This window comes from Thunnus albacares, chromosome 9 (assembly GCF_914725855.1).
Source record: "Thunnus albacares chromosome 9, fThuAlb1.1, whole genome shotgun sequence".
Lineage (NCBI taxonomy): Eukaryota > Metazoa > Chordata > Actinopteri > Scombriformes > Scombridae > Thunnus > Thunnus albacares.
The window spans coordinates 14,472,660-14,485,408 of record NC_058114.1 but is presented as its reverse complement, the minus strand read 5'-3'; the positions used below and the strand labels follow the sequence as shown (position 1 = coordinate 14,485,408).

The 12,749-nt window shown below is 39.7% G+C and overlaps 1 protein-coding gene across 9 annotated transcripts in view; it reads right to left on the bottom strand.

Annotated features, from left to right (window-relative positions):
* ptprsa (protein tyrosine phosphatase receptor type Sa) overlaps positions 1-12,749 on the bottom strand; it is a 256,970-nt gene that overhangs the window by 79,325 nt on the left and 164,896 nt on the right. For 5 of the 9 annotated variants that reach the window (XM_044362157.1, XM_044362156.1, XM_044362162.1 and 2 more), the window contains 2 exons: positions 7,495-7,605; positions 5,108-5,119 (listed from right to left, as the gene is read on the bottom strand). In XM_044362157.1, the coding sequence (XP_044218092.1) occupies positions 5,108-5,119; positions 7,495-7,605 (123 nt within the window). The remainder of the gene's footprint in view (positions 1-5,107; positions 5,120-7,494; positions 7,606-12,749) is intronic. The other 4 variants (XM_044362158.1, XM_044362161.1, XM_044362164.1 and 1 more) reach the window with 1 other exon arrangement.

The window sequence follows — 12,749 nt, the reverse complement described above, 5'->3', positions numbered from 1 at the left end:
TATAGATTGAATCTAATATAGATGGAGACCTTCTACAGCCACTGTTAGGCTTTTGCTTTGTCCTCCTCTGAACTACTCCATGAACTACTACATACATCCCCTCTGTCCTGTACGTCACTGTTAATGTCTACCTTGGGCAATACATGACCTGACCTTGAAGGCAAGAAGTTAATCGCTGACCTTTGAGGAAATGCTCTTTTGTAGTACACAAAATCACACACTGTGAGAATGTACCATGAAAAATGGTCAATAGCAGATTTAAATATGCTGTCCTTAAAAACTGCCAAATTACGATACTATAAATTACGATATGGAAAAATGCTTCCATTAGAAGCAAACACGGCTCTTAAAAAAAAAAAAAAAAATCTGTCATGAAACTTACGAAATAATCTGTTCTGCCCTAACTGTAGGAAAAATGGAATTTAACAATGGGTTGCTTGACCTTTTGGTTGAGATATCATGCTTTGTCTCATCATGACAGGTATTATTGCATAGTCATGAAGTCCAAATGGGAGGTATTCCAAAAAACATGTTGAATTGGAAAAAAAAGGCAAAAAAGTCCATCATATGGGGACAGAAAATATGTATCTGCATTCAAATTTGTAAAAAATGCCTAACTAAACAATAAAAGTGAAAGGGCAGCCCATTCCTCACAAGGACATGCATGGGTGTGGCTATGGCATGAGTGACATGTACAGGTGCGCCCCCATCCACTTGGGCAGACACCAGAGAACCAATACAATCCAAAAATGTCACCCAAGCCCATCCAAGCATGCCATTCATTCCCAAATATAGCATTGTTCCAGACACACACGCACGAAATCAAATGAAAGAAAACAAATCAAACTGAACAAATCCACAAAAAGAACTAAGTCCGAACAGCATAGACAGTACCAGAGTGCAGCTGTGTTCAACAAAGAGGTATGCATCAATACTATTAGATGTTTTTCAGCTATGATTTGTCTCTGCTTGAATTTAGCCTCTGATCCAAAAGAATGAAAAAAACTGAATAGGGCGAACAGGGTCTGTATTTTTAGGGGAAACGTCCAATCAAATTGTGTCTGATGGTGCTCTTCTCTCCCAGGGGCTCAGGTCAGCCAATGGACCGGGAGCTGTAGTGGCTGAGTGAATGAGGTTTCCCCACAGGAAGATGTCTCTGTTCACCTTTGGCTACCTACAGTGCACTGTCGGGGCAACAGTGGAAGTAACATCAGCCACCTGATAAATGGTGGTATCATTAGGCTGTTGCTGTAAGACTGCCTATTTTACCAGCCACTTCATCGGGCAGCCAACCATAATTTAGAAAATATTCTGTTATGAAACCCTAGTTAAATGGTAAAGCAGCGAGAGCAGTCAGTGGAATTCGAAATATACCAATCACTGAGGCATTGTTAGTAACTGCCTTGCTTAAATGCTCCATGGCATTAGGGCACTCTATAATGAGTGGTAGACTACAACTACAATTAGAAAACAAGGACAATAGAAAGGTGGTGGTGGTGGAGGGGTCTACCTGTCAACAGCATGCACAGTGTCTGACATAAATAAATTTGGTCTTTGGTTACAACAGAAGATCAAGAGCTCAAGGTCAGTTGATACTACAGCATATTACACTATGTCTTGGGAAAGAAAATGATAAATCTTGAAACGCAGTGGACACTTTGGGGAACAATGTAATTGTGTGTCTAAATGTCACTTACATGCAAATGAGTCACTACACTATGATTAGCTAGACACAGGCTTGTAAGAAATGATTGGTCTGATAAGCTCTCAGAAGCTGTGTGTGTGTGTGTGTGTCTAGCACCCTATGCTATCCTACCCTTTAGATGTTGTGCGAGTGGAACAAAGAAAATAAAGAATCCCAATTGCATGGACAGGCTCCTCATTCACAGAGACCAGGAGCCCAGCCGGCCCATTTGGAATTGAGAAAAAATAAAACGAACATATACCTTTCATTTGGACTACTAACAACAAGTAATCTTGTTTCAAGCCCCAATGTGGAGAGAAAGACAAAAAGCCTTACAGTGGACGAGGTGAAAAGCAGTCGAGAGAGAACGCCAGAGTACTGCACTAACTCTAATAGTGGGTGGTGTTGTGGAGGGATTTGTGCCAAAAAACAGAGGTCAGAAGGTGGACATTATCGGCCATTTTGGTGAGGCAGTTTTTGCTGCCCCAAAATGAAGGGGGAAGCCAAAATAATGTGCAGCCTTTAGTGTCACCTTGAAGCTGAGATTACACCCTCTTGCTGCCTGAGGACACAGGCGCAGTATGGAGATCCTTTAGTCACACTTGCTGGTTGAGGCCTACAACATTTACATATAAGCTGCAGGGGTTGGCCTGTATTAACATACCTTGGCTGCGCCAATGCTAAACAGTCACTATGGGTGGCTCATCAAAATGGAAATTATTACCTAAAGAAACTGACAGGAATCATGGTAGGGGTATCTGATAATAGCAAGCAGTGGATTGAGGAGATTTTCAGAGCATATCACTTTTTTCTATTGTTACAGGTAGATGACAAACAGCCAAATAGTACTGCAAGTATGTCCCCTCGTTGTGATCCCTTCAGTGAATATTATCAGTCGGATTGGAAAAAGGAGTTCACTCATATATGTGCATTAAAATAAGAGGTGATTAACTTGTGTTTTGTATGAAAAGATAAATGCACATCTAATTACAACATGTTTTTTTTGAGGGGGTGGTGATTAACTTCCTTGAGACAAACATCTAATAGAGATGGCAGGATTTTGCTTTGGCCAGTGAGAACATAAGGTGTAATCTAGCTTTCTTTCCCAACGTTACACACAAATGCATAGCAGGACATGCAAGCACATTCAAAACCAGGCAGATATCATTGTAGGAGGGCACACATGCACATGCGTACATAACAGCACAGTCTTTCTGCATCAGTGTTATTCTTAGAAATTAGAATTCGTTGTGAAGACTGAATGTAGACAATGTCAGGTTTTCAATATTCTCGGTTTCTTTGAGTGGGATTGTGCCAAGTTTTGTGGACACTATTATGTGGAGGGCAGCAATGACAGATTATTGAATGTCAGCATTTACAGGCTCAACTGATGTCTTTTAACGGTTGATTGGTGCAAAAAGGTGTTGAAATTGAAACCCTCATTTGTGTCTGGGATAACTACTAGATCAGAAGGGATATATATTAATCAATGATTATATTTGTCTAATGACTTGCCTTAAGGACAAGTGATGTGGCTGGTGCAACGGAAAGAAATGGTGGGCATATGGTAGACCGGGACCCAAGATATATCAACTATATTCAGCATTCAGGGAATTTGTCCTGCTGATATGTGGGGGTTTAGAATGGCTCATATTTACTTTTGGCACGTCAAAAGTCTCAAGAATTACCCACAAATGGGCTAGAGATAATCCCTTGTTCAAAATCTCTTGCTAGCTTGAGCATACTTGTAATGTTAACTGTCAAGGAGTGCTTCAGTAACATACGTTCGGGCTCCGAAGTGGCCAACAGCAATTAGACTTTGATTAAAAGTGAATTTGGTGTAGGGCGCTGCTGGGAAAAACAAACAAACAAAAAAACCCCATATTTACTACTTTTCAATCTGACTTTGAGACACTTCAGAGTTAGTCTAATTCCTAGGAGATCAGTGCACTTTCACAGGTACACATACAAATGATGTGATATCCCTAACCATGTAAAAATGTACCTTATGTATTCATAAGACTAGTACTTATTACTTTTTACAGGCAAGCTCACTACAGCAAGTGACATGAGATTCAATGTAGATGTGATTCAGTTGAATATGCCTGGGAAAATCTGGTGTGCAAACGGATTCTAACATTTAGGTGGGAAATTTTAAGAGATAATGAAAAGCTGGTACAAAGCTAGTTGGTGCATAAATCATTGAAGGCTGATTGCATTGATTTCCAACTGATTACTGTTGTGGTACTACAGCATAAATGCTTCAAAAAACAAATGACTGTGTTTCTTGTTGTAGTCCAGTTTGACAATCTTGATTACTTTAGTCTCGTCAACCTGAAAATCAATTCTACTCTTTGCGTGTGTGTGTACAAGAAAAGGGAAGGGGCTGTTGAATAATAAATTATAATTTGATTGAGTGTCATGACTGCAAGGGAACACAAACAGCAGTCACTAAACAAAACCAATCACATCTAGCTGCCACCATTTGAAAATAAAAGTATCTTTGAGCACCCGCTAAGCAACAGCAAATGTGATGTCGAAGTCATTATATTGTTATTGATCCACACGGCACTGTAAATGGCATCCCTTAATGGCTGCCTGAAAGCGCCATGGAACTCAATCAGGCCCAATCAGGTCTAATTTTTTCAGTAATGGATCGCTATAAACAAGATGACAGGAACACTGGCTGTATACACACTTATTATTTCATTCGGCATTTGCATATGCACTCCGAGACTCAAGAAGCAGCATCATTTTTGAAAAAGAAACACAAATCCCACAAACAAATTAACCACAAAAAGACAAACATTTTTAACGGAAAAATAAGTTCAGAAACAGAACTGAAACAAAAGGAAAACGCACAAACACAACACCATAATCACAACACAAAAGGATAAATTAAATAAAGAAAAGCCAAAAAGGGTTGTATCGGGGAAAACACTTTTAGAGAAACCAAGGAAAGAAAAGGAAACAACTGAACAAAACACAGGGAATGCAGAAAGAAAAACACCAACACGGCCAAAGGTATTCTGTACAGGCATGCAAGCGCAGTTACATTCTCCCTTCATGCAACAGGTCCTGTTATTTCCATGTGCTGGGTTTCCATGACAAAACGTGCAAGAAAGCCTTTTGGTGCAGAAGCAATACCAAAGGATGCAAAACGAGAAAAGGCCCCACAATGCAAACATAAAAGTAAATTAACAAAACCCGAGCTAATCGGGTTTGATTTCATCATTTCTTCCTTGGAAATAAAGAAAATTTTTCTTTCATAATCATTTAGCAGTTTGGATTAACTGATTAGTATTTCTTCAAATTAGTAATGAATTGAGCTCTGTAATAGGCAAATACAGCTAAAATTTTTCAACATGTTGATTTTTTTTAAAATGTGGGTTAAAAAAAGTAAAAAAGAAAAAACACACCAACCTTCTCGAAGCTCTGAGGGATGTAAAGGGGTTGATGCAGAACACAATGACATGAGGAGAAGAGAAAAATAGGGGAAACACAGAGAGAGTAAAAAAAGCCACCTCAAGGTGTTTAGCTGCAGCTACATTTCCCTTTTCTTTAATCCTTTTTCCTCCTTTTCCCTTGTCCCTGCTATCAGTGAAACCCGTCTTGAAAGTACACTTGCCTGCCCCCCCTTAAATAAACTTTGAACCAAAACAATCAGATTCACCCCAGTGGCCGCACTGTCGCCTGGTAAGAAAAAAATAGTGAGGCGCCACTGGAGTCAAATCAAGCGTACCATACTCATAATTCAAAATTTCACAAGCTCCTTATAGCCACAAGGAGAGGCTCCTGTGGTGGCTGTATTTGCTTTTGTTAGAGAAGGAAACCAAATAAAGAGAAAATAAAGAAAAACTAATGAGAGATAGAAAATAAAAAAAGACACAGTTTGGGCTGAAATTAGCAGCTGCAGTTCAAGACAGTTACAGTAAATGTTGTTAGAAACCAATCAGTAGCACTGTCATTATGGTTTCTCTTTGACTTATAGTCTCAATTTTCCATGGTACAATACACCCCAGATAAAATGTAGGATTTTCTTTTCTTTTCTTTTCCCTGGAAATTGATCCCTACTACAGCTGCTAATCTCAAGTGCAATTCGCTTTGTGAACAAAACATAGTCAACATCAAGTATCAGAATTGATTGACAAAAGTTAACTGAAAACAGACAAAGGTCGACACCATCAAGGCATAACAAGTGTGTTACATCGTGTGAAAGTACCTGAATAATTATGACCCTTGTGTACCCTTTTAAAAGCATGCTGATGGAGCCAGTGTTCATGGAGATTGCATGAATTGTTGGAAATGATACCAGGGTATTGCTGCGTGTCTTTTTTTTTAACCAAAGGAAGGAACTACTAAACATCCCAGTGCTGTGTCAACAAAGTGTTCCCATTATTGTTATTTAATGATTCCTATAGAGCTCTTGACCATAATTTGCCATAAACCTTTTAATTTCACTATGCTGTACATGATGAGCAAGGTTGATAGCTACTTGACAGCAAGTGCCACTGCATCACAGTGGAGACGGCATGAGCCTCCGGGATGAATGCTGACAAGAGGAGAAACTAATCTTGACGAACCATTTTCTACCTTCTGCTCCACACAGTTGGATTTTTCTTTCCTATGCAGCTACTTCACAGGGTATGATAATAGCAATAATAATGAAAAAGCAGCTCCCTGACCCATTTTATAATGTCAGAGTAGTGAATTATTTATTGGGAACAAAGTTATTTGGTACACAGCAGAGGGAACAAACTGAGTAGATACCGAGGCATCTTTATTTAATATGCACAATATAAATAATACATGTCGAAAATGCATCTGCTTCAATTTATTAAAGCTCCCTCAACAGGGAGTCATTGTCATTTAGCATTAGTGGTAGAGGGTAGGCTTTTGTCCTCATTGCCTGTTTCCTATGAAACTCAACGTTCCCTGTGACTGATTGTTTTTCATATCTTCACTTTGCTGGAGCATGCCAGCCAAAATTACTACTGACTGTAAAAGGCTTTAAAGATAATACCCTAAAGCAGAAACAGGGGAATACTATGGATTTATGCTCCAGAACACCATGAAGAAAACGTAGAGGGAGTATACCATTTATAATCTATGCGATAGAGAAATTTTTATATAATACGCAGCTGTTAACAATCTTTTCTATTAGTTCAGCAATGAAATCCTTTTCCCCCAAAATCTGGAGAGGGCTAAGGGTTGAGATTTTGATTGGTGGTCACTAATTCCTCGCCACTCAATCAAAATCAAGACTTACCGTCATGCTCCTGTACCTGGAAAAAAACAAACTAATCAAAAAGAAGTTCTTCCCGACTCATTTGGGCTTCCATAACTTTGATGGAGGGGGAAACATTTGATCGAGCACACAATTACAGGTAAAAGGCGTCTCACAACCGATAAAGTAAAGACATACGGCTTGTTGTGCTACACATTTCCTTCCGAGTGAGTAGGGGAGGGCATTGAAAGACACAAAATGGAGCATAACATCATAACAGAGAAGAACATTAGTTGGTCAATTATAGTTTTACAGTTGGAAGTTTCAGTGCATATGAAATTACATTTATGGGCAGGAAATACTATCAATGCTAAAAGATTTATATAACTCGGGTAATACTATTTTGCAAAATACATTTTGTGCAAATACAGCTGGACTAGAATGGAAGCAATTATCATTTGTTAAGCTCAACAGTAATGCCACTTAAAGCTGAGCTGTACTGTGCAGAAATTTTCGTTAGTATGGGTGGATGTTTTTTGTTGTTTTTTTTTTGCCCTGGCTCTGGGGCTGGATTGCTCCCTACCTCGCACATAAAGGTTAGCAGGGGACGAGTAGCGCACGCCTTCCACATTAGACGCCACGCACTCGTACTTCCCCTGGTCTGTCTCCTCGCTGTTCTCGATCTGCAAGGCACCTGGGAAATGACAATATTCAACAAAGACAAGTAGGGAGGGGGAAGAGACAGAGAGAAAGAAAGAAAGCAGGGAGGAAATGATTAGTCGATCTGTCAGTGACAGTGCATGAAGGAGTCAGACAATCTTCTTAATGGAGGGTATCTTGAATTTCTCAGGACCATTTCACCAAGAACTGTTTCTCTCTGTAATGCTAATGCATATTGCCATGACAAACTGGGTTCCTCTCCAGCCTCAGCCATCCGCAGATAAAAAGAGAAGTAATTAAATAAATAAAAGTGTGGACTGAATCAGTCACACTAAATCTGCAGCGATGTTGGTGTATAGAACTGTATGTAAGATGTGAGATCTCTTTAAAAAAAAAATGCGGTAAGTGTGATGAAAGGTAATGGAGAAGGTTGTTGAGATGGTTCTGAGTGAGATTAACACATCGTACTTTGCATAGCACTCTCCAAGGGAGAGTTTGTGTGTGTTGAAGGAAGAGGGGTCATGGGAAAATATCCAGACATATAGTTCACGTCCAAATGAACAACACTGGCATGGTGCATAATGCAGCAGCCAGGCCACTGCACAGTTCCGCAGCTCAAAGAATTACAAACTGTGATAACTACTCATCTGTATAAAGAAACGTACCTTAAATCTTGTAAACACATAGGGGAAAAATAAACTACTGTATATCCATATTAACTGATATCCTGAATACCGTAGTAATTGGGTTATTTAATTAATCTGTATTCCCTTTCATGTATTATTCTTGTATTTCTTTTAATACTGGTCTCCACTGTGTTACAATTTGATGAAACTCTCCATTTCTTCCAGATTCATTTCATTTTTCTCTGTTATCTTCATTTTATTTGCTCATTGTCATATTTTCAGATATAATGTTTTATATGATCCCCTTAGGGCATATATGTTTCAAACAGACTGTATTTCTTATCTCTTTTCAGATTGTATCGCTTGAATGTGCAAATAAACTCCACCTAAATGCTTGGTAGCAACAGTGGAGAAGGGGTGTGGGGGACAGAGGAGGAGGGGGGGGGGGTGAAACAACGGGCGTCAGATCATTCCTCGTTAGAGCGCTGTTGACGGCACTTCCTGATGATATCATTAGGGCTTCTGGCTGGCTCAGCAGACAGATTGCAGCCCAGGCCTCCCTGACAAACACAGCACCATCGCTCGTTAGCGTTTAGCCAGGAAGGATCAATACGCCAGCCGCTGCCCAGGATGCTTTGTAATATACCATAACGTACTCCATCACATCAGCAAGCAGAGTGAACACAATGTTGTACAAGGCTACTATTCTGGAACATTGGTCTAATAACGCTTTTCAGCTGTACCACCAATGAGACCATCGATCCTGCTTAATTATAAAGATTAGTCATGCTTCTACCTTGGCCACGGTCTAACACTCTAAGAGTATTTTACACATTGGATTCAGTACTAAGATATCTATTGTAAAAAAACCCAAACCAAAACAAAACAAAACAGAAAAAAAACAGACCTGAAGGCACAATGATCCATACTCTTTATTTTTTCTGTCTCTTTATTTCCCTCTATAGCTTAGATCATCCTCATCCCCCAGAGGGAGCTGTTTCTGGCACCAAGCTCATGATCCAAATGAAAACGTCTACCTGCAGAGTGCAGGTGGTGGAGTCTTCACTCTGCGTTTATGCAGAGACCTGATTTGGATCTGTTTGATGTGCGCTTGGAACAGCAAATGCCAGCCCGGTGGCAGGTGGGTTGGATTGTGCTCAGAAGCCTAGCGCCTCAACACCAGGGAGACCACAAAGTAAGGACTGTGTGAAGTTCAACGCCAGGTGGACGGTTCCAGAAAACCCTGCCAGGGGCTTGTCAACGTTAGTCCCTGTGCTGAATTATAAAATCTTTGGAAGACTGAAGTTAATACAGTTTTTTTCCCCAATACCTCATAAAGTATAATGCTGAAGGACTTGTGGTGAGCTAAAGCCCCTTTTTGTTTATTGTTACCAAACAGTTAAATCACAAGAAATGATCTACATTTTAATTTTATGTTGTACGTGTGCCAACTGCTGATACAAATGTCTGTATCTAAAAATAATATTCATAAATGTCATCTGAAGGTCAACAAAACACAACCACCGAAATGAGGACGGGTGACAGATAATGAGCCAAACAAAATTAATTGAAAGCCAATTAAAACCAACATTGAATGCGGTGAATTGTACCTCCTGGCGAAAGAGAGAGAGCAAGAAGGAGGGAAAAATAGAGGTGTCTTTGAAGGGATAGAGGGAGTTTCATCTGTTCCTCGCCATCTTTGGTGGAGGCTCCTTGCTAGGTGCTATTATCTATTGTTTCCAAACCCCTACTGGCTTCATTACATATTCTAGTTATTATTTCAAAGTAGAGCTGTGAAGAACACATAAAGACTCCTTCCAGTGGTGGAACACAGAGAGGGGGAGAACAAGCAAAGCAGGAAAAAAGCAAGGAAGAAAAAGGCAGGGAGGAGAAGCAAGAGCAACAGATAGGAGGGCGAGACAAAGGAAGCAAGAGACAACAAATATAGAGGAACAATGAGAGAAGGAGAGCTGGTGAGACACCTCTACTATTCATATATCTTATTCTTACTTTTTCTGTCTTTAACTTGTCTATTATTATTCTGTCTCAAAATTGAAGGAAAGAAAATAATAAAACAATATGTCTGACTTTTAGCAAGCACAAACATTCTTCTCGTGAAAATCTGATTTAGGATTTATTTTAAACTGAATTCAAATTGGAAAATGAATTACCACACAAACAAAAAAATAATGAATTTAATTGTACCCACTAAACAAATGTTTGATGGAGGAATCCAGAGAAGAGTAACAGAGATAGTAAGGGGGAGGAAGAGCATAAGAAAAATAACAAGTTGTTCTATTTTGAACTGCTATATGCTCCTCTTGCTGTCAGGTTCACACATAGTAGTAATGCAATATCCCGCTGGTGTTATATATATGTTGTGCCACACTGTCTGCTTTTCCTTTGAGTTGCATATCTGCTCTGTTTGTCATTTCCACTATCCTATCTCCAGCCCGTCCTCACAAGAAAAACGACAGTATAGGTCTAAAATTCAGGCATTACGTTTATGTCATCTAGCGGCCGTAGTAATTATGACCCGGGGAAGTAATGCATTTCAGATGACATCAATATAAAGGTGACTTGATAAGATGATTTTGCCTTGTTACGAGGCAGGTTGGGTAGATAGCTAGATAGATAGTGGAATTTGCTGCAGAAAACTACCGTTCACTTCCTGCCCCCAACCCTGATTTTTTTTAAAAACCAAATGCCGTGGTGTTTACTGTTGCCATGACAACAAAGGTTCAAGTGATCATTTTAACCAAAGCCATGATCTTTCCCAACCCTAACCAAGTGGTTTTTGTGCCTAAACCTAACCAGACCACAGTGTTGTCACACCATAAATACATAAATATTTTTTAACAGTGAATTGTAATGGTTTTGGAAAGCCAGAGTGCATTACTACAGCTGCTAGATGGCACAAACATAACTATAGATTGTTTTGCCAGCCTGAATTTTACCTATACTGTCATTTTTTATGCCTATCTCATATGTTTTCCTCTAGTCTCTGCTTTGTAAACAACAAAAAAGTTAAACAAATTCATCCTATTAATGTAATAATGATCTTTCTAACCATATAATTTGATAAAATTCCCTTCTTTCTTGGTTATCAGGCAGTCCATTTAAAGACTAATATTGCATTTAACAACAACAGACCTCTAAGGGCTTCTAACATACTCAAATCAAAACAAACTGAATTTTCAGCAGCAGCCTGCACATGCATGTGCATGTGAACACACAAAACAAACTCCACTCTCTGAAAAACCTTGTCACGAGCATGTGTCTCTTTCCTACCATTTCCTTTTGTCTTTTTTAAAAAAATGATGGCTCTCTCTGTGTTTTGCATAATTGCGTTCTGTCTACCCTGCCAGCCTGTGGCTTACCAGAGCGCAAGTGACCATTGGCATTTTTTTAATAAGGAAAAGAGGAAACACAAGGGATGAAATAAATGCTAAAAATTATCTTTCACAAGCACAATAAAAACCATGCACCCAGTCTGTTCACACAATGGGCCTTTACTGATAAAAGACTTGCCTAGCGACAAACAGCAATTTACCGTGTCGCTCACAAAATGGCCATACTGTGCTCATGAAGTGAGTCCTCCATGGGGCCTAGTGGCATGTCTTCCCTTTCTCCAGCTGTGAAGTTTTATCACAAACACAGTTGCAGTAACTTCTAAAGACCAGTCTGTTTTGCTTGATTTCATTAGGAAACATGAAAAGATAACTATTCTGCTTGCCAAGAGATGGCACGATGAATAATAAGCATGGTTAGTTATACTGTACTTGATATGATATTAGCTCAATCACACTGTGCTGATATGGCATGATACATTTTACCTTTAATTCTAATCCAAAGTGACCTAAAATTGGACTACTATTTTACTTATTACTTTATCTTGTTCAAGGACACTGAAAGAGGACATATGTTGAAGGACATGTGAGTGTTTGTGGGAATAAACACCAAAGACCTGAGAATGTCCTGGGACATAGCAGTCTCTCAATCCACTTATAGGCCACACTGACCATCAGTAAACCACAGGAAGTACCGCCCCAGATGAGCAATAATTCATGTTTTTTCTGGGTCAGAAGAGGGCAGACTGGTTCAGTCCTTTCTTTCTGTCTTATTCCATGATGTATGCTGCACCATTAGGGTCCAGGTGAAGAAACAGTAGCTACAATTCAGGCCAATAAAGTCCCTGATAATAATGACATCACTTCCATGTGGACCAATTAGTCTCCATCTCAGTCAAAGTGACCCTTCCTGCCCACCAGCACTCACAACCTCCAATCTCCACTGCTACCCACTCCTTGCTGTTTGCTCACTACCTTCATCCATTTGATAAAGAAGGCTGTAATGGGCAGTGGGTCTGGGACATTTGTCCCAGCTGTGACAGCTGCCCTGGTTAACAGTGCTGCATGCCGCAGGCTGATCTGATGAGGAGCGTTGAGGTGCCAAAGTGTGATAACAAAGAAGACTGCCTGGGCAGAGTTCAACAAATACATGTTTTTGAAGGCCAATTTAGATTATGGAACAGACAGTGTTGCTGTGAAGC